The sequence below is a fragment of the Centropristis striata genome, chromosome 24 (assembly GCF_030273125.1).
Source record: "Centropristis striata isolate RG_2023a ecotype Rhode Island chromosome 24, C.striata_1.0, whole genome shotgun sequence".
NCBI lineage: Eukaryota > Metazoa > Chordata > Actinopteri > Perciformes > Serranidae > Centropristis > Centropristis striata.
The window spans coordinates 11,422,903-11,441,526 of record NC_081540.1 but is presented as its reverse complement, the minus strand read 5'-3'; the positions used below and the strand labels follow the sequence as shown (position 1 = coordinate 11,441,526).

The 18,624-nt window shown below is 38.6% G+C and overlaps 1 protein-coding gene and 1 long non-coding RNA gene across 4 annotated transcripts in view; one reads left to right on the top strand and one right to left on the bottom strand.

The window, feature by feature from the left end:
* The window catches only part of LOC131962895 (uncharacterized), a 31,574-nt gene extending 17,289 nt beyond the window's left edge, over positions 1–14,285 (bottom strand). For all 3 annotated transcript variants that reach the window (XR_009389973.1, XR_009389974.1, XR_009389975.1), the window contains exons 1-8: positions 14,064–14,285; positions 12,464–12,541; positions 12,250–12,356; positions 7,233–7,341; positions 3,523–3,570; positions 2,387–2,518; positions 1,341–1,657; positions 155–253 (exon numbers count right to left, since the gene is read on the bottom strand). This is a non-coding gene — a long non-coding RNA (uncharacterized LOC131962895). The remainder of the gene's footprint in view (positions 1–154; positions 254–1,340; positions 1,658–2,386; positions 2,519–3,522; positions 3,571–7,232; positions 7,342–12,249; positions 12,357–12,463; positions 12,542–14,063) is intronic.
* Positions 1–15,469, top strand: part of si:ch211-246m6.5 (von Willebrand factor D and EGF domain-containing protein) — a 33,138-nt gene extending 17,669 nt beyond the window's left edge. The window contains exons 17-32 of the mRNA XM_059327995.1: positions 1,380–1,651; positions 2,306–2,525; positions 2,673–2,810; positions 7,780–8,247; positions 8,329–8,499; positions 9,249–9,592; positions 9,681–10,191; positions 10,962–11,057; positions 11,151–11,246; positions 11,894–11,989; positions 12,082–12,177; positions 12,284–12,379; positions 12,467–12,562; positions 13,134–13,229; positions 15,076–15,171; positions 15,272–15,469. Of these exons, the coding sequence (XP_059183978.1) occupies positions 1,380–1,651; positions 2,306–2,525; positions 2,673–2,810; positions 7,780–8,247; positions 8,329–8,499; positions 9,249–9,592; positions 9,681–10,191; positions 10,962–11,057; positions 11,151–11,246; positions 11,894–11,989; positions 12,082–12,177; positions 12,284–12,379; positions 12,467–12,562; positions 13,134–13,229; positions 15,076–15,171; positions 15,272–15,423 (3,044 nt within the window). The 3' untranslated portion in view covers positions 15,424–15,469. The remainder of the gene's footprint in view (positions 1–1,379; positions 1,652–2,305; positions 2,526–2,672; positions 2,811–7,779; positions 8,248–8,328; positions 8,500–9,248; positions 9,593–9,680; positions 10,192–10,961; positions 11,058–11,150; positions 11,247–11,893; positions 11,990–12,081; positions 12,178–12,283; positions 12,380–12,466; positions 12,563–13,133; positions 13,230–15,075; positions 15,172–15,271) is intronic.
* The last annotated feature ends 3,155 nt before the right edge of the window (positions 15,470–18,624 follow it).

The following is an 18,624-nucleotide window of genomic DNA, read 5'->3' as shown; positions in this document are numbered from 1 at the left end:
ACATTTAAATGCAACAGCATCCAGTGGTATTTTAGACAAGAGTGTTCCTTCAGGGTATGTTTCTGACACATATTAGCCCACTAATGATGAATCACGAGGAAAACGGTGTTTAACTTAATGCATTTGTGCAGTGGCAATCATGGTAGGCTGTTACCTTGGTATCCGTCCAACTGTGGTCCTGTTTGTCCGCATTAGCAGATCAAAGGAGCGGAGGTTTAAGTTTCCCAGCATGCCCTGACCTGTCGCTTAACCACTGTGAGACAGAGGGGAGGGCAGAAGAGGGGGCAAATCACATGGTTGATTACCACGGCAACACAGACTGACATTTATCCTTACTTACACTCAACAAACCACAAGACAGCTGGAATAGTGAAGCTTTAATAGCTGTTAATGGCAATAATTTACTTAACACATCCTTTGTCTTAAGAAACTCATGCCTGAAGGCAGAATATGAGACTTTGTTTTTAAAAAGAGTTTCCAAGATTGATCCTCCCATTTGGGGTAAGATCACTTTTAAGTTGCCAGATACACAGTGTTTATAGACAGTTAGGTTAGGAATTCAGTAATAGCAATAATCTTATTAAGCAGTAAGCGTTCTCTCTTGTCGGTTTCTTAACATATGACCGTCATGCTGAGCAGGTGTTTCCTGGGATTATCATTACTTTCTTCCTATTTAACATCTGTGGGGGGGATGCGTGATCTCAGTCAGTGGACGCTACATGATCTTGTTGAAGTGGCCGGTGAGAGGTTAATCTGGAAAGAAAAGTTGGAAACTCCTCCAGATATGGACATAAATGATTCTTCCAGTAACAGCTGGAGGAAGGATTTTGCCAAAGAGGTTATTTCAGGACAGAAATAATGGATGTTGTCACTGGACATCACACATTGGTTTAAAGCCTTGATTTTAGCATTTTTAGCCATCAGCATCTTGGTTTATGGCCATCACTATGTTGGTTTTTTTACAGAAAGGTTATGCGAAGAAAATATCGAGATGCAGAAGGATACTAAGTTATTGGCCAACCCAACTGTTAATAAAAATATTTTCAACTCAGATGAAAGCACCCCCTGCGTTATTGTCTATTTTAGTCAAAATGTGACCATAATTTACAAAAATGAACACAGGCTGAACTGAAAACTACCAAAAACTAACAATTAAGACCATAAACTCAAAAGGAAAAGGCTTACTGAGGAAATAAATCAAGTGAGAAGTAGACAAATCTTCCCGTTGACTTTCATACAATCTGACTTCTTTTTGCAACCAATGGAGTCGCCAACTGCTGGCAATTAGAATGAATGCATTTGCTTCACTTTTCAGGCCCGGAAGTGCCCACTAAACTCACTTAAGCCTCTTTCTGAAGTTTTTCCTCCTCTCTCTTCAGTCAACGAGCCGCCGGCCTTCCACCAGCCTCAAGGCGACCTGCGGACATTTGCCGGGGAGAACTTCGTCTTCCAGTTTGCTGCATCGGACCCCGAGGGCTCAGCACTCCTCTTCCAGCTGGAGGAGGGGCCGAATGGGGCCGCCCTCTCTCCTGCTGGCCTCCTTATCTGGAGGGTCCCAATGTTTCCTGAGGAGGAGGGACGTCAATCGAGGCGCTCCTTTCGATTCGCGCTGTCGGACGAGTGCAATGCCCAGAGCACCTTCACTGTGCAGGTAGATCTGGAGAAGGAGAGGTCACATTTATCGGAGGGAATAATGATGGAAGGAAGAGGATTTATGGGAAATGTTCAATGTAAAAAAAATAAGTTGTCAAACATTTCCCATCAAATAACAGTAAACAACTGTTAAAAAAAAAACACACAAACATACACAAAGAAATTTTCTAACTTAAATATGACATTAAGTGTTTGGCTACCAGACTTTTTACAGCTTTTTTTCCAATTTCTTTAAAAACATTTTTTACATTAAATTCAAGTTTTACTGTAGAAAAAACCCAGAAGGTTGCCTTAACTTTACATTAGGCAATATGATGTACATTTTTTGTATTTCTACATATAAATCACTATAATTTTACATTGAAGACCATCAAGCAATTGAATAATACTGTAAAAAAAAAAAAAAAAAGAAAAACTATAATGTCCCATTATATTAATTTACAGATTCAATTTCCGTTTTATAGTTAATATTTGTAATTTTAAAAAATCCCTTTTTATGGCATTTGCACTTAATGAATTAAAAAACAAGAAAAACAAAAAAAATGTCAGTGTATCCTTAATTTTTAAAGATATTAACACTTATAATATAATACATATAAAATAAAAACAGGACATCCCTGAGCAGTATCTCTCTTTTCTATGTGTAATACAGATTGATGTGGTGCCATGTGGGTGTCAGAATGGAGGTACATGTGTGACCGACATCAACTTCCCTGCTGGCAGTGGGAAATACCTGTGTGTATGTCCTGAGGGGAAGCAGGGCGCCCTCTGCGGCGAGGACGTGGACGAATGTCTGTCAGCGCCGTGCACGGTCGGCAAGTGCGTCAACACGGCCATCGGGTACAGGTGCGAGTGTCCGGCGGGGCTGAGAGGTAAAAAGTTTATCAAAGTCCTTTTGAAGTTCACAAAAAGCAGGTTAACTTCTATCCAGCATGATGTCTGCAGGTGTAGAGGATCAATCACAGTTATGGTTTATGATCACAGAAACTATTTCCTGTATGCGTGCATGCTTTTGGCAGGTGTAACGTGCCTGGAAGATATCAATGAGTGTGAAAGGAAGCCCTGTTTCCCAGGAGTCCAGTGTTTCAACAGCTTTGGCTCCTATGGCTGCGGACCATGCCCCAAAGGCATGCTGGGAAATGGGACAGTATGTACAGGTAAGCATTTTTTTTTATGTGCAGTTAGTGTAGTTAAGGTGTGTTATGATCAGTGGTGGAAAGTAGCCAAGTACATTTACTCAAGTACTGTTCTTAAGTACAATTTTGAGGTACTTGTAGTTTACTTGAGTATTTCCATTTTATGTAACTTTGTACTTCTACATGTAGAGGCAAATATTGGACTTTTTACTCCACTACATTTAGCTGCCAGCTTTAGTTACTTTTCAGGCCGAGATTTAACATAAAAAATAAATTTTAAGTGATTTGACTTGTTTTATTTATTTATTAAACCTCATTAAGTAGTTAAAATTAGCCCTATCTTGATCAAATGAAATGCTGCTTAGATAAAATGCATCATAATATTAATCCAATAGTCTATTTGGAATATATAAAACAATCTGTGTGGGTCCATTCTGCATAACGAGTACTTTTATTTTCGTTACTTTAAGTACATTTTGATGCCAATACTTTTGTACTTTTACTTCAGTCAGCTTTGAATGCAGGACTTGTAGTGGAGTAATACAACAGTATGGTATTAGTACTTTTACTTAAGTAAAGGATCTGAACACTTTTTCCTCCATGGGTTATGATGTGACTGGGGCTTATTTATGTTTTGTTTTTTGTATCAGGATAGCTGCTATGACAATTTTGGTACTTTAAACCGCAGTAGTTCTATGCATGAATAAGAGTATACTGTACCTTAATAACCTACCTGCTCACTCACCATGTGTTGCTGTTGAGATTTGTACCAGTTAAATAGCTAAAGGGGAAAAGAAATCTGAGATATTTAGTGTCAGGTACTGTATTACTTGTAAATCATGTGAATAAAATGAGAACATTTTGTACTCTGCAGGTTTCTGGGATTAAATTAAAAAAATGTCAGTCTGAACAAATTAATTCTGTCCTAAATTATGTTTGGATATTTTTACAGGATCACAGGGCATTAGTCTTAATATATTATATATCATTATCTAAATCTATTGATTTTTTTTAACAAAAATACTAATTTAAGACTGGTATTAAGGCTGAGCATGTTGCCAAAATCTTCCATCCCAATCTCGGTCATTTCAATGTTGATAATGATATAGATCATGATATAGCATGTTCTCTGCTAAATTTTCTCACTCCAGCTTTGCTTCACATGTAAAGATCAGAACTTAAAGTGTCATCCAAATGATGTAAATATTGCTGTGACACAGTTTGTCTGTGTGTTTTTCTACATTGCAATAGAAATATAAAAATATATACAATAGACATTTTAATGTTGTTTTGACACTAAATATCATATTGCTCAGCCCGAACTACTATAATGATGACCTTCTGATGCACTTCTTAAAGTGTACAAATAACGAGGCCCTTCATGAATAATGGCGTATCTCTATATCTATTTACCCCCAAACCTGGCTCTCATTAACAGCCATCAGATACTGCTGTTCTCTGAAATGCTGTAGCCGTATAAAGGTTTTGCATAATGAAAACTTTTCTTTGTGATTATTTGCATGCAACTCAAGAAATAGCTGATATCTGTGCTGTTGTTGCACAATCACTTTGAATAAGAGCATCAGCTCACTGCCCAGAACGTGGAGGTGGATTTGATCATTGCAGCCATGCGTCTCTGAGGAGCATTCAGCCGGGATACAGTACTTGTGTTAAATGGAAACCAGATGGCTGATGGCAGCTGATAGCGCTGCCTCCCTCCCTATGTGCTCACTTTGAATTGCAGCGACTGCTAACTGGAGTTAATGCTTTCAAAACACTGCCGCCATGGGAGGAAAAAGTGCTTCCAGCGAAGCTTAATAGCTCAATCATGTTTGTGTTCATGCATGTGTACAGATGTGAATTATATCAGCAAACACATCACTTATAGTTGCAATATTAAATCATACGTCAGCTCCTGATGTTGCACGCCTGCAGCAGCATCACAGCAGGGATGAATGCTGCAAGTTTGCATGATTTAAGAGACTTTTCTAAATCAGGGCTACTTTGTACCTTTTTAAAATTGACTTTAATTCTATAGCCGCGTTTCGACTGAGTACTCTTTGGAAAGTGGTGGAGTGTTTTGGCTCCGCCCACTAGTTAGTTCTTCTCTGCCTCTGTTCCCATACATGTACTTTTGTAGCGGCTAACCAAAGGAGTTCGAATGTGACAACAGACCGACGCAGCAAGCAGTGTTGCCAACTCGTGATATTTAGCGACTATTCAGACCCACCTAGCGACTCTTTTTCAAAAAAAAGCAACTAGCAACAAATGTAGCGACTCGTTCCTACTCTTAGTATCGCCGTCCCAAAGCACTCACAAGCGGCCCAGTCCTGCAGCAGTCTCTCCCAGCTGCAGTCTGAGTAGGAGATGTTAACCCCTCAGCGTCCAGTTTGCACCAGTCTGCAAATGAATCACGCATGCGCCAAATTGCCGCTCAGTAGCAGCTCAGAAAATACCTACCCGAGGCAATAATAATAATAATAATAATAATAATAATATTAATTTCTGAGCTGCTACCTGAGCCACTAACCAGTGAAGTTGGGCAGATCTTGGGCGGATCCTCTCTCCTAAGTCACACCCATAGCTGCTCACTAGAGGGAAAAGTACCTAATGGAAACACGCCTTCTGTGTAAGTCAGTGGTGAGTAGGAAGCTCCCTTTCGGCTTGCAGTTATTTTATATTCATTCTACAAGACACATAAATGTGCTTATTTGAGGTGAATGTGATCTGCTTTCTTCCCAATGAAGCACAAATGTTCAAAAAGCTGGTTTATTTTTTAGTTGCTTGCCAGATAAATGCATAATTTGTTGAAAGTTCAGAATATATGGCTTTAAAACAAACCTGTCTGCAGTGTTTGCGTTAACATCGGGACCGTCTGGATGTCAAATAAGTTGTGGCTTTCTCGCAATTGAATTGTTGTCCTTTGAGTAATCAAAGAACCTCAAAAACCTGGCCCCTAAGCAGGCTGAAATCAAACCGAGGTGTATGTTTCAAGACATTATCGTCCCTAATGGAAGATTTGGCTCAGAGTAAAGCACAGTATAAATTACTGTCAGTATGTATTGTGTTCCATTTTTATGGAACTTTGTAAAAGTAAACTCATCTGGACGGATCCTTGGATTTCCTCGTCTCCTTTGTTTTACTGCTGACTCTTTAGTTCTCTGATCTTTTCCAGCAAAGGGACTTTAGTTTTACTACTCAGCTTCATGTGTCAGGGCTATCGGGAGTTTCTCATTTGAGGGTGGGGATGTGACCTGAGGTGGTCACATCCTTAATTATGTATAACTTTCAGGCTTAATATAAATTAAATGGAACCAAATTCCTCCTCGTCTTAAAATTGGCCAAAAATTGGTCACCAATTTGGCGCCTCCACCCACTTTATGTCAAAGGATTCCCTGCTTTTTCTCATATTATTGCGTGTGGTTAAGTACATTTTTTAATGCAATTTAAACCTTAGCGTCTCTGTACTGCTCCAACTTTAGAGCTGCCTATGGTAAGTCCAGAGAGCTAAAATACAAGAGGAAGGAAAGGTTAAAACAAACATGGAGCGCTTTGTGTTCATCTATGTTCCGCCACACAGATTTCAGGATTCTGAGTTCAGTTCTCTTAGAGGGGTCTAGGTTCTTCTCTTGTCTTCCTATATGTGTGTGAAAACAACCAAAGCATTGATTTATATTGATTGACTTTGCATTGTTTTGCTCTGGTATGTCTTGAGGGGAAAGGTTTTTTTAGTTTTCTTATCTATGAAAGTACCCAAGAAATTCAAATTGTTAGTACCAGAGATGTATTTCCAATATAGCCTTTAACAGTGCTAGAAAGTAACTAAGTACAATTTTGAGCTACCAGTATTTAACTTGAGTGTTTCCATTTTATGTAACTTTATACTTCTACTCCACTACATTTTTAAGCAAGTAATGTACTTTTTACTCCACTAGATTGAGCTGCCAGCTTTAGTTACGTTACCGGTTGAGATTAAACATGAAATATATGATCAATTTAAGTGATTGGACTTTTTTTTTTTAAGTAAATCTCACAACAGTATATTGAGTATTCAATGAGCCTTGTCTTTACAAAATTAAAACACTGCTTACATAAAAGCATCAATACAAATAATGTAATAATATATTTAGAGAATATAAAACAGTGAGTGGGTCATTCTGCATAAGGAGTACTTTAACTTTTGATACTTTAAGTACATGTTGATGCTGATACTTTTGTTCTATTATTTCAGTAAGTTTTGATTGCAGTACTTTTACTTGTAATGGAGTAATTTCACTGTGTAGTATTAGTACATTTACTTACGTAAAGGATCTGAATACTTTTTCCACCAATGACCTTTAATCACAAGGCAATATCTCCAACTGAATACAGAAAAGAGACGGCAACAGAAAGAAGAAAAAAACCTAGATTCAGGGTAAGAACATGGCCAAATAAAGTACTTACTTCCCCAAAACTGCAAACACTCCTGATGTATTTTCCAAAAGATCAGACAAAAAACAATTTGTCATCCAAACAACCAATTGGTGGTGGTCATTTGGTGAAACCAGGTTTTCTGAAAAAGAGTCAAGTTATCAGAGAAGTGGAGTCAAAAGTCTTGTGATGATGTAATCTGCCTTTGTTCTGTTGTATTACATTCAAGCAAGAAATGTTGGCCGAGCCAACGCAGGATAAATGATAACCAGGTTTTGTTTGACTTGCCGCCATGTCCGCAGTCTGTCGACATCAATCAAAGTGTTTCCTGCTAAGCTCCGGCTTGTAAACGTGTTGAATGGTAATCACGCCTCGTTGAGATCTTTACACAAATTTGTTCCAAAGTCTCGTCTCTTGCTGAGCGTCTGTCTTAATAAAAACAACCTTTTGACCCTTCCAGGCTACAGTCTATCCTTCAGTCTTTCCAACCTTTGCTACTGGTTGGCTGCAAGGTGGGTGATCTAGAGATGGAATTGGATTATATAGCAATCAAAAATATAATGTGTTTTTCTTCTTACAGCAGTTGACAGGCCAGTCCCCATCTCCCCCACATCTGTTCCTCGTACGACCGTCTACAAGATACCAGATGTTCTGCTGCAACCACCCAAAATAAAGACAGACACTTTCCGGAAGACCTCCAGTGTAAGCTCCCCACAGACGAGGGCTGAGGCAGGGAAGACGATTCCAAGGGTTGACCCAAACAGATTACAAACTTGGAGACCGATACCAGGAAAAAGTCACAACCCAACGCTCACTAAAGGAGAAACTAACAAGAGAATCACAGCAGTTACACCAGTGGTGTCCCAGACAGAGAGTGATGCTTTGAGAAATAGCCAACTTAAACCATCTACGACCAAGACAGACACTTTCAAGAACATCTCAGGAATTTCACCAGAACAAATCAAGCCTGATCACACCAAAAAAAGCAACACGATTGCCAAAACGTCCACTGTACCCAAACCATCGGGAAGTGGTGGGCCAGCTTCAGGTAAGCCCAACAATGTCTACCAACTGTTTGTCTTTATGCAGGAACTTTTCTGGCTCATACTGATCACAGTTTGTGTCTCAGGATCTGGTCAGTCTCTAGCTGCGAATGTGTCGGCGACATGTGCCAGCAGGCCCTGCTTCCCGGGGGTTCAGTGCATCAACCGCAGGCCGCCACATGTCGGCTACGTCTGCGGCCGTTGCCCGCCAGGCCTTTACGGCAACGGACGCGTCTGCATGAAGAACGCCAAGGCAGGTAAGGGATTTTTTTCTCAACATTTGCTGTAAAACAGCATCAGGGAAACCACAACAAAATATAAGATCTTTAAAATATGTTAAGGACCAGAGATGCCGCACATGGTCCTGTGATTGACCTCCCAGTGGAACTGCAGCTCTGACACCTCCATTGACATAAAAAAAAAAATATAAATAACTAGAGGGGCATTTGGACAACACAGACCTCCACCAAGGCCATGCAATACCAACATTTTAATGAATGAATGAATTAAAATATGTGTCAGTAATGTGAAAACATTGTGGGCTATTTTATAGATCTTTTATTTTGTTCTGGTTTCCCTGATGCTGTTTTATGTGTTTTCTTTGGTTAGAAGGAATGCCATTTATTACTGCATAAATCAGTTTAAGTGCCTGGATGTAATAACCACCTTTGGTACTTTGTTTTCTGAGTCAGCGCCCGGCCACAAAGTTTCAACAGAAGATTGCAAAATGTTATTTTTCTCACAAGTGGAGTGGGAGGTCCCAACGACTCAGAGGAGACAGTTTCATTCCAGCTTAAATCCCTTTACTGTGGATAGTGTTTGTCTGTAAAGTCAAAGGCGGAACAAAGTGTTAACGCAGACGAGTCAGTCAGCCTCAAACAAGACATGAATCACTTAAATCAGTTTGCAGCTCTGTTCTGAAGCTGGAATCAGTGACTGTAACTGTTTGGAGGGAGGTTTATTAATTTGCCAAAAGGCACTGATGTCACCTCCTGTCTCTTCCCAGCATCCAATCATCTTCCTCAGCAGCAGACGGTCGGAAAAACCAGCCGACAAACGCACGGACACAGCAGCAAAGTCTCTCAGCTCCACCTGCCCAACCTGCCCACCAGGCACGGCGTCAAACACCTGTCCTGGTCCGTCACCAGAGCAAACAGAGACAATGCACCACGTCAGGTTCCTGCTTCAGGGAGAGGAGGCGGGACGGGGAGGAGGGAGGCGGTCACTGCTGCTGCAAGAGATGTCCCCAGAACATCAGCCAGCCATGTCACCACCCACCACAGATCATACACCAGGTCCAGCACGACGGTCTCCAGAGATTTTATGGTTGCCCATGTGACGGTTTCAAAGGTAAGTTGACCATTTCTGCGCTGTGTGTTGTCTTGATGTGCAGGTGACATGAAGGTCTCGTCACCTTCATTCTGTGGTAATCTCCCAGCAGTCTGAAGGAGCACGGACTGGTGCTACACCTGCTAAGGTAACACCGCCCGCTCCTCAACTGTCCACCCAGTCCGGCAAAGTGACCCGGTCCAAACAGACGACCCCACAGCTCAACCATCTGGCATCCACACAGGCCAAACCCTGGACTCCTCCAAGACCTGCCCTTCCACTCACAGCAGCCCTCACTGCTCTGTCCTACTCCATGTCCGAGTCAGAGTTCTCCGCAGATGGAGATGAGGCTGAGACCGGATCTGAAGGACCAGAGATGCCGCACATGGTCCCGGCACTGACCTTTACAACGCCAGGCAAGACAGTGTACAGCTCCCCGCTGCACAGAGTTACTCCCATGCAGCCGGGGCTGAGGAGCGCTACGACAGCTGACAAACATGCGCTGACCTGCGCCGACCAGCCGTGTTTTCCTGGCGTCTCTTGTGAACCAGACATGGATGATGGTTTCCACTGTGGGAGGTGTCCTATAGGATACACTGGAGATGGACGAGCATGTCGAGGTAAGATTCGACTTTCTATTGTATTGCAATATGATTCATGACATTGATCTTACAAGCACACTCAATTAGAATTTTCTTCACACTATATACTATCTACCGGGCTTCTTCCTATGTATTATTCAATTTCTTCCATTTTTCCGGTCGACTACTTGGTCGCACATACACTTAAAAAGGTATCAAATCGACCGGCTCGGCCATGACATGTGACATGACATGTGTGCAAACGGTTTTCAAATTATTCGGCAAAAACATGCAAAAAAAATCCCCCCATTGTTATCTTATGGAGAGGCTAGAGTGAATGACATCATAGCTAGAGTGGAGAAGAGAAAAATTTGTCAAAAAATGAATTTGGAAACTGCGCAATTTGTCTTCTCACTCACATTCGTCTGCTAAAGCACACTCAAAATTTCTTTAGAAAATTTTTAGTTTTGTCATTTTACTTGTTTTTGGTGAAAACTAATAACATATTCATGGTGTATGTTTTTGTTGAGAATCCAATCAAACCTTTTAAGTCTGTAGAAAACTATTTTTAGGCCAGGGACGTCTCTTCAACACCACAATATTTAATTCAGAACGCTATTTTGGACACGTTTTTGCCTTTAACAAATACTGTACTTGAATATTGCACTTGTCCATAATGCACTTTGATAAAACTTTGATTAATTGTGCAGCACTACTCCATTCCTTCAACACTTCAATAATAAAAAGAATTGTTTAACACTTTCATACCCCTTATGCATGTTTAACATCTCCCCTGTGTGTTTTTCAAGCTGTTTGCAGGCATACGTGTGGCAGGAACATGGAGTGTGCTGCACCCAACACCTGCCGCTGCAAACCAGGCTACACTGGATTCGACTGTCTGACAGGTGAACAAATAAAACATTGTTTTAGCTATTATTTTTCTCCACACCTGTGTGTGTTTATCCTTTTTTATTTTTTGTTTATCCATGTTTTCTCAGCAATCTGTGAGCCGGGTTGTGTGAACGGAGGTGTGTGCGTCGCTCCGGGTGTGTGTCACTGTCTGAGTGGGTTTCATGGAGAATCCTGTCAGGAAGGTAAAGCTTACTTCCTTTTCTCAGTTAATCCAGTCACAGATGTCTTTAGCAAACTACTTTATACCATCATTAAATGCGTTTGTTTAATTTTGTCTGCATGAACATAATACTACATATAATTTATTGCATTTATTCATTTTAGTTTAGTCTGAAAATACAAGTGTACAAAAGAGATTTTGATTTTTCCATTGTATTAAAACACACAATCTATCTATATCTATATATATATATATATATATATATATATATATATATAGATAATAATGAATAATTAATAAACTATATATATATAGTTTATTAATTATTCATTATTATCATTTTATTTTTATTAGTAGTATTTAGAAATAGCGTCTACAATCTATTTCATTTTAATTATTTTTTTTATCTTTTTTGAGAATTATGCTATTCAAAAATTGTAATGTATTATGCACGGTCGCACATAAAGTTAATAACAAACACTACATAATTTTTACTTGTTTCCATTAAATTATTGTGATAAAGTGATTTATTCTTGACAGATAAAGTGTATATATTCTCAAAACTTATTCCACTTATTCCAACTTCATGAGCGAGCCTGTACTACTGCATTGTATTATGACTGTTAATTTTTTGTGTGTCATTTTTTATGATTTTCTTGCTCTCTGCAGCTTTGTGCAGGTCACCGTGTGAAAACGGAGGAACCTGTGTGGGACTGCAGACTTGTTCGTGTCCTTACGGGTTTGTTGGACCTCGATGTGAGACCAGTGAGTTCACAGTTACTCCAGTTCTTCCTATAATTCACTTCATTTTCTTAACTTTTAATGATTGATTTAATGATTTTTTTGGTTGATCATAGTGGTGTGTAGCCGTCACTGTCACAACGGAGGCCAGTGTGTTTCTCCAGATGAGTGCAAGTGTCTGACAGGCTGGACCGGGCCCTCCTGTGAGACTGGTGAGTGTATTTTAGTGTGTGTGTTTTAGTGTTTGTGTGTGTGTGTGTGTGTGTGTGTGTGTGTGTACTGACCTCTTAATGCTGATGCCCTCGTCTCTCTCTGCAGCTCTCTGCTCTCCCGTGTGTTTCAACGGAGGTGTGTGTGTTCGGCCAAACACCTGCGAGTGTCCTCACGGTTTCTACGGCGCACAATGTCAGAACGGTACGTTTATGACTTCAGCCATCAATTGGTTTATTTCAGGGGTTTTTTTGTCTGATTATTTTCTCAATTATTTTTTTTCCTCACCAGCCGTTTGCAGTCCTCCCTGTAAGAACGGCGGTCTGTGCATCAGGAACAACGTGTGCTCCTGTCTGCAGGGATACACTGGGAGGCGATGTGAGAAAAGTCAGTCTTTAATCATTTCCATCACTTATTACTTTTAAATCCTTTTATTTCTCCTCTCAACATTTTTCTCTGATTTCTGTCTTCCTCCTCATCTTCCTGCTTTCCTCACACCCCCTCAAACATTATTCTCTTCATCTTTTTCTTAACTTGCCATCATGATGTCCTCTTTCTTTTTCATCCTTTTTTCTGTCATCTCTTTATCCTCCAAATGTTGAGCACTTTAAACTGCACTATACTCTATGAAAGGTGCAATATGAATTAAGTTTGACTGATCGATGAATGAAAATGCTGAATTTTCTACTCAAGATTTTTCTAATTAAATCTGAAAAATTAAAATTATTTTGCCATCAGTGAGATCAACATGAAATGACACCACACTGGGAACAGCAGTCTGTAATGTGATTTTTTTCCCCATTAGTGGTAAAAATTAATTTGTAGAGAGATTAGAGTTCAGCACAAACAAACTCTGCAAAAAGTAATAAAAGGAGGGATCAATTCACAAATGTAGACCCGTCATGGTCCTCTTTATCTGCTCTAACTGCATCGTTATATTATTTCTCTTTCTCTGCAGGTGTGTGTGAGCCCATGTGTATGAACGGCGGCAGGTGTGTGGGTCCAGATGTTTGCGATTGTCCGTCAGGTTGGCGAGGAAAGAGATGTGATAAACGTAAGTGCTGCGATAAAAGAATCAGTTTTATACAGAAACAGATACTTCACATTTACAACGTGATCCTCGTCCAGGCCAACCTGTTGGATCCTATTATGTCTCAGTGGGAACAAATAAAAAGGTTCTTTCTCCCTGGGTGTGTTAAAGGTGAAGTGAAGTCAACCAGAAACTAAAATTAGAGGCTTTAACCAAGATTATAAAAGTTTTGGATTTTTTTTATTAGTCTGTTTTCATTTTGTTGTGAATTTGTTCTCAAATTAGGTTAGCTTTAGTTAGTTTTTAGAGTGAGTTTGCTGGTTTAAGTTTAGTATTTAGATTTTGAAAATGCTTGGTTTTAGTTTAGTTTTTATTAGTTTTAGTTTTTTTGTAATGGGCTATGTGTTGGGTGCAAGATTCAAAGAGGTCATAATAAATTTTGCCTTTATTTACTTTGGCTTAGCCCAGAAGAGGTTATTACCTCTTACAGTTCCAGGTGTTTTGAATTTTGGTTTGAGTGACGATATCCCAGTCTCAATAAACATATTTACCATGTGTTCCTGCATGTTCACTAACACAATCCTCTTTCTAATACAAACACTGGATTATGTGTGAAAAAAGTTGACAAAGCCAAAAACAAAAGACTTTTTCACTATAAGTTTAGTTGGTTTTGTAATCACACAATATAGTTTCAGTTAGTTATCATTTTTTTAAAAACTCTTGTTATTTTTATTTCAGTTAACGAAAATGTTTTGTTCAATTCCAGTTTTGGTTATTTCATTAGTTTTCGTTAACTATAATAACCTTGGCTTTGACTGATAAATGTCTCAGAGTGTGTCATCTCACTGTAAAACTCACCGAACCGAAGCAGAAGGAGGAAGTGACACTGTCCTGCAGAGATGTGAACATGTGAACCCTCCAGTCTCTGCTGATGATGCTTCTCACAAAAACACCTCCCATATGGAAACCATCAGCTCTGATGTCTGCAGTGTTTTATAGTTGTTTTTTATATAGCTGAACTATCAGCCACCGAAAAGAAATCCAAACACCAGGAAAGAGGAGATGAACCACAGATCAGCAGTAACTGCTGCAGCTGTGTGTTGGTGGCTCCGCCCCCTCCCCTCGTCAGTTACCACCTTAACACCTGTCACTCATTTGGATGGCCTTTCATCTGTCAGGCATGTTGTCACTTCCTGTTCAGCAAAGCAATTAAAAACAGCCTTTCAAGCCAGCATCTATGAAAAACTATTTATTATTTATGTCCTGTCAATTTACAATATAAAAAAAAAAAAAATATGCCATAATAATATAAGTAGCAGACATTTTTCAACTTGATTATTTGTATTTATTTCTGTATGTATTTGCTTTCCAATTTCATTTTCCCTTTTAATTATTTTTAGATTTATTTCTTAGATGCAAAAAGTTGACCCCCATTTATTGATGAAATCATTTTTTTAAAATGATACAAAACAATACATGGAAAAATAAAAATATTTCAGCATTTATAACAATATAAATAAATAAATAAACACTAAATGAAGTCATAACAAGTTTAATAAATAAAGAAGCAAATTAAATAAAAAATATCAATTTATTTGTATTTTTTTACATTTAAATATAATTTTTTAACATCAATTTGGTATATTAATTTATTTATGGAATCATGTATTTATTTTAGCAGTTTCTGCCTTCTATAAGCAGCTGAGCAGACACAAAAATAAATTAATATTACTGACTGAAAAACTGAGGAAGTTAAGTATCAATGTCTTGCTGACAGGTTCATGCTTTTACGTCAAATCCAGGTCATTTTTTTTCATCCTCCTTTTTTGTTACTTCTTCTCTAATGTGTGAGTCTTGTGTCGCCTCTCAGCCAGCTGCCTGCACAAGTGTCTGAACGGAGGGGAGTGTGTGGGAGCCAACACCTGCCACTGTGCCCTGGGCTGGCAGGGCATGCTGTGTCAGATCCGTGAGTATCCCAATAATTATTGGGGCTAAATTGGGTCTGTTGGATGATTCACACAATTGCATACTTGCGTTTTGTGACCTATGTTTCTGTTCCTCCTCAGCTGTCTGTGAACAGAAGTGTCTTTATGGCAGTCGATGTGTCCGACCAAACGTCTGCGCCTGCCGGAGCGGATACTCTGGTTCTACTTGCTCCAGAAGGGTAATAATCTTTTCTCAACAGTGTTACAAAATGGCTACAAAACTATTCGGTTAGTTTTCAGAAAAAGATCATGGTTTGGGTTAAAATAACAACAAAATCTCCAACCTAAGCAACAGAATAGACCATTTGTCAAAACCACCCATAACGACTCATATGAGCGTTTGTCATAATGAGTTTTTTGCGGTTCATGGTACCGCAGTGTGTGCTAAAAATAAAAAAAATACCGCACAAAGGCAGTTTCTGTGAATTTAGCCAACAAAACCACTGACCTGGGTTTAGGGCAAAAAACTTCCTGATAAGGTGTTTTAAAAATAGTTAAAAAGTTTGAAAAAAAGGGTATATAAATGCCAGAAGTGATGTAGTTATGAGAATAACGTGACTACTGCATATACGAATGGTTTGTGGTTGTAGTTATGTGACGTGAGCCACGGAAGTTTCTTACGTAAACAATGTAGGTTACGTTAATAACGTTAGTGACATAAAAAAAATGTGATTCACAAACCACGAGCCACAACATTTACGTAAGCTACATAAACAACCTAACTTCCATGGCTTATATTGAAGTTTTTGAGGGGAGACGAGTCTGTAAAATAAGTGTGTTGAAAGTACTTGGTTAGGTTTGTGAAACACAACTACTTTGGATGTTTAGGAAAAAGATTATGATTTGAGTTAAAATGTTACGTAGCTTACAGCCTGGTTGATTTTATTTAACGAGCTTTTAAGAAGGGCTGAACATGGAGTGGTATTAGAGTCACGGGACTTTATAATTACTTTCATTTAAACTCAAAAACAAATTCAACCTTAAAATGTACCCTCTCTCCTGCCTTGTAAGGTCTTTCAGACAGGTTTTTGCTCCTCAGAAATGAGCTAAAGGTCTAAAACACATTTGACACATTGGGAGCAGATTTCAGAAGGATTATGAATGTTTAAGTTACTCTCACTGCTACATTTCTCAGCTGGTTCGAGACCCACACGTGTAAGTCAGAAACTGGGGAAAAAATCTGAGGGAAACTGGAAACACGTGGAAATGCATCCAATCTCACGAACTGACCAGTGACTGATGTTGTATTGAGAACAAAATAATGTGGAGGGATAGTTTTTGAATGCTGCAGTAATCAAAGCAAAATGTAGAGCTGTGTTGTGATTGTGAAGCTGCCAGTTTATCTTCAACATGCAGAAATTCTGCCTCAAGAACTCACAGCTGTTTAACTAGCTTTTGCACCTTTTTGCTTGTTTTAAGCTGGAGAAGAAAATAAAGTGGAACTGAAAAGAAAAACTTATGTATGGAAATCTTTCCAAATATCTACACTTCCTAATAGGGCTGGGCGATATAGACCAAAAGTCATATCCCGATATATTTAGGCTGAATATCGATATATGATATATATCCCGATATTTTTATCACAAAGTGAGAGTTTATTTAAGTGAACATTAATACTGTATAACAACAGGAGTACCTTTTTTAAAATCAAAGCTCCATAAAGTGCACATTTAAATAAATAAAAATATCTTAAATAAAAATAGCCTATGAAATAAAAAAGGCCAATCTTTTTCTGAAATAAATATATTTATATGAGAAAAGAATAACGAACATTACAAAAGAACTAAATATGACAAACACTAGTAAGGGCAGCATTTATATATAAAGAATTTTTTTAAACTTTATTGATGCATAGTCTGATTCCATATTACATTTAAAAATATATCAATATATTTTTTATATCAATATATATCGTGCAGCCCTACTTCCTAACAGTCATGAAAGCTAAAGGCAATGTTTTGAAATTTCGAGACAAATTCATTGGGGAATTCAGGAACATATCCCAAAGGACAAAAAGTTTTCGATGGTCATTTTTATAAATTCTAAGTCCTGCTCTTTGTTCTTGACATTTTTCCTGCTGCTTTCCAGTTTTGTTCTGTGTCAGTCATGATGAAACTGTCTTGTTTTTTCAGCTCCCTATTCCACGCGGCTGAGGCCTGCTGGCAACCAGCAAACACCAAAAAACAGTTGGAGTTCAATCAGCACTGACAAAACCATCAGGTGAACCGGAGCCATCAGCACAAAGCATCGTCAATGGAAAACCAGAGTGTGCGGAGCCTATCTTAGCAAAAAAAAAATGAAAGCAGGGGGAAATTCTGGTTTCAACAACATGATAGTTAAAAGGTCATATATATATATATAGTCATATATAGGGTCATTCCAATTCTAAATCAACATCTGAATGCTGCCCGGCTTTTTTTTTCTTTCATGTCAATTCAGTTTGTTTAAACACAGTATTTCTGCACAGCTGCAGGCAACATTTACATTCATATTTTTTTGTTATAAATTGTAATATAATCCAGAGCATTTCTTTCTGATCTGATTCTGCTAGAAGCAATCATAAGGAAAAATTCTGATTCAACCCATATTTGTGTTGGTGTATGTCTTCTCAAAAACATCATTTTTACTGCAGTCAGAAACTGACACAAAAAAGAGCCATGCACCTGTATTAATTATCTTACAGAACTGGCAGCTAGAGGTGGGGCAAAAAATCAATACAGCATAATATCGCATGTATACCAAATCCAGATTTTGGCCAATATTTTTAGCGTTGTGGCAGTGAGATTCAAGACGGTGTCAGGATATCCTATAAATGTGTCGGAAGTTGTAATAAAATAACTCTGCAAAGTTTTTATGTTTCATTCAGAAAAATCCAGAGCAGTGAAGCTTAAAGTTGAGGAAAGTTTGATAAAATGCTGCAGTTGTTGTCATCCATACATGTTTGATATCAGTTGAATTTAATTTTGTGGACACAAAATGCAGTTATGAAGTTAAATCACAATATATTGTATTGCAATACTCACCATATCGCAGAATGCTTAAAATAATATCATATCAGCCTCAGCTGATTCACACCTCTACTGCCAGGAAGATTTAAATGACATATAGCTCCAAATTACCAAATTAGAAAAAGTATTTTTTTTGTAGCTGATGTTTGCAAATTGTTTTCTGAGCTAACAGTTTCCCCCTGCTTCCAGTTTTTGTGCTAAGCTAGGCTAATGATACCTGTTGTTGTATTTAAAGACATCTACTATGCTACATTCTGCAGACAAGGAAAAGTGTCCCAGCATTATAAAAGACTGTTACAGAGCCAATATTTTCTCTTTTAATGCTCATTTCTGACCAAAGCCTTCATACATGAAACATAAACTCATGGTTCTTAATCAGGAGCAGCTATTTCACTCAAACCCACAAACACAAACCTCTGTATGAGT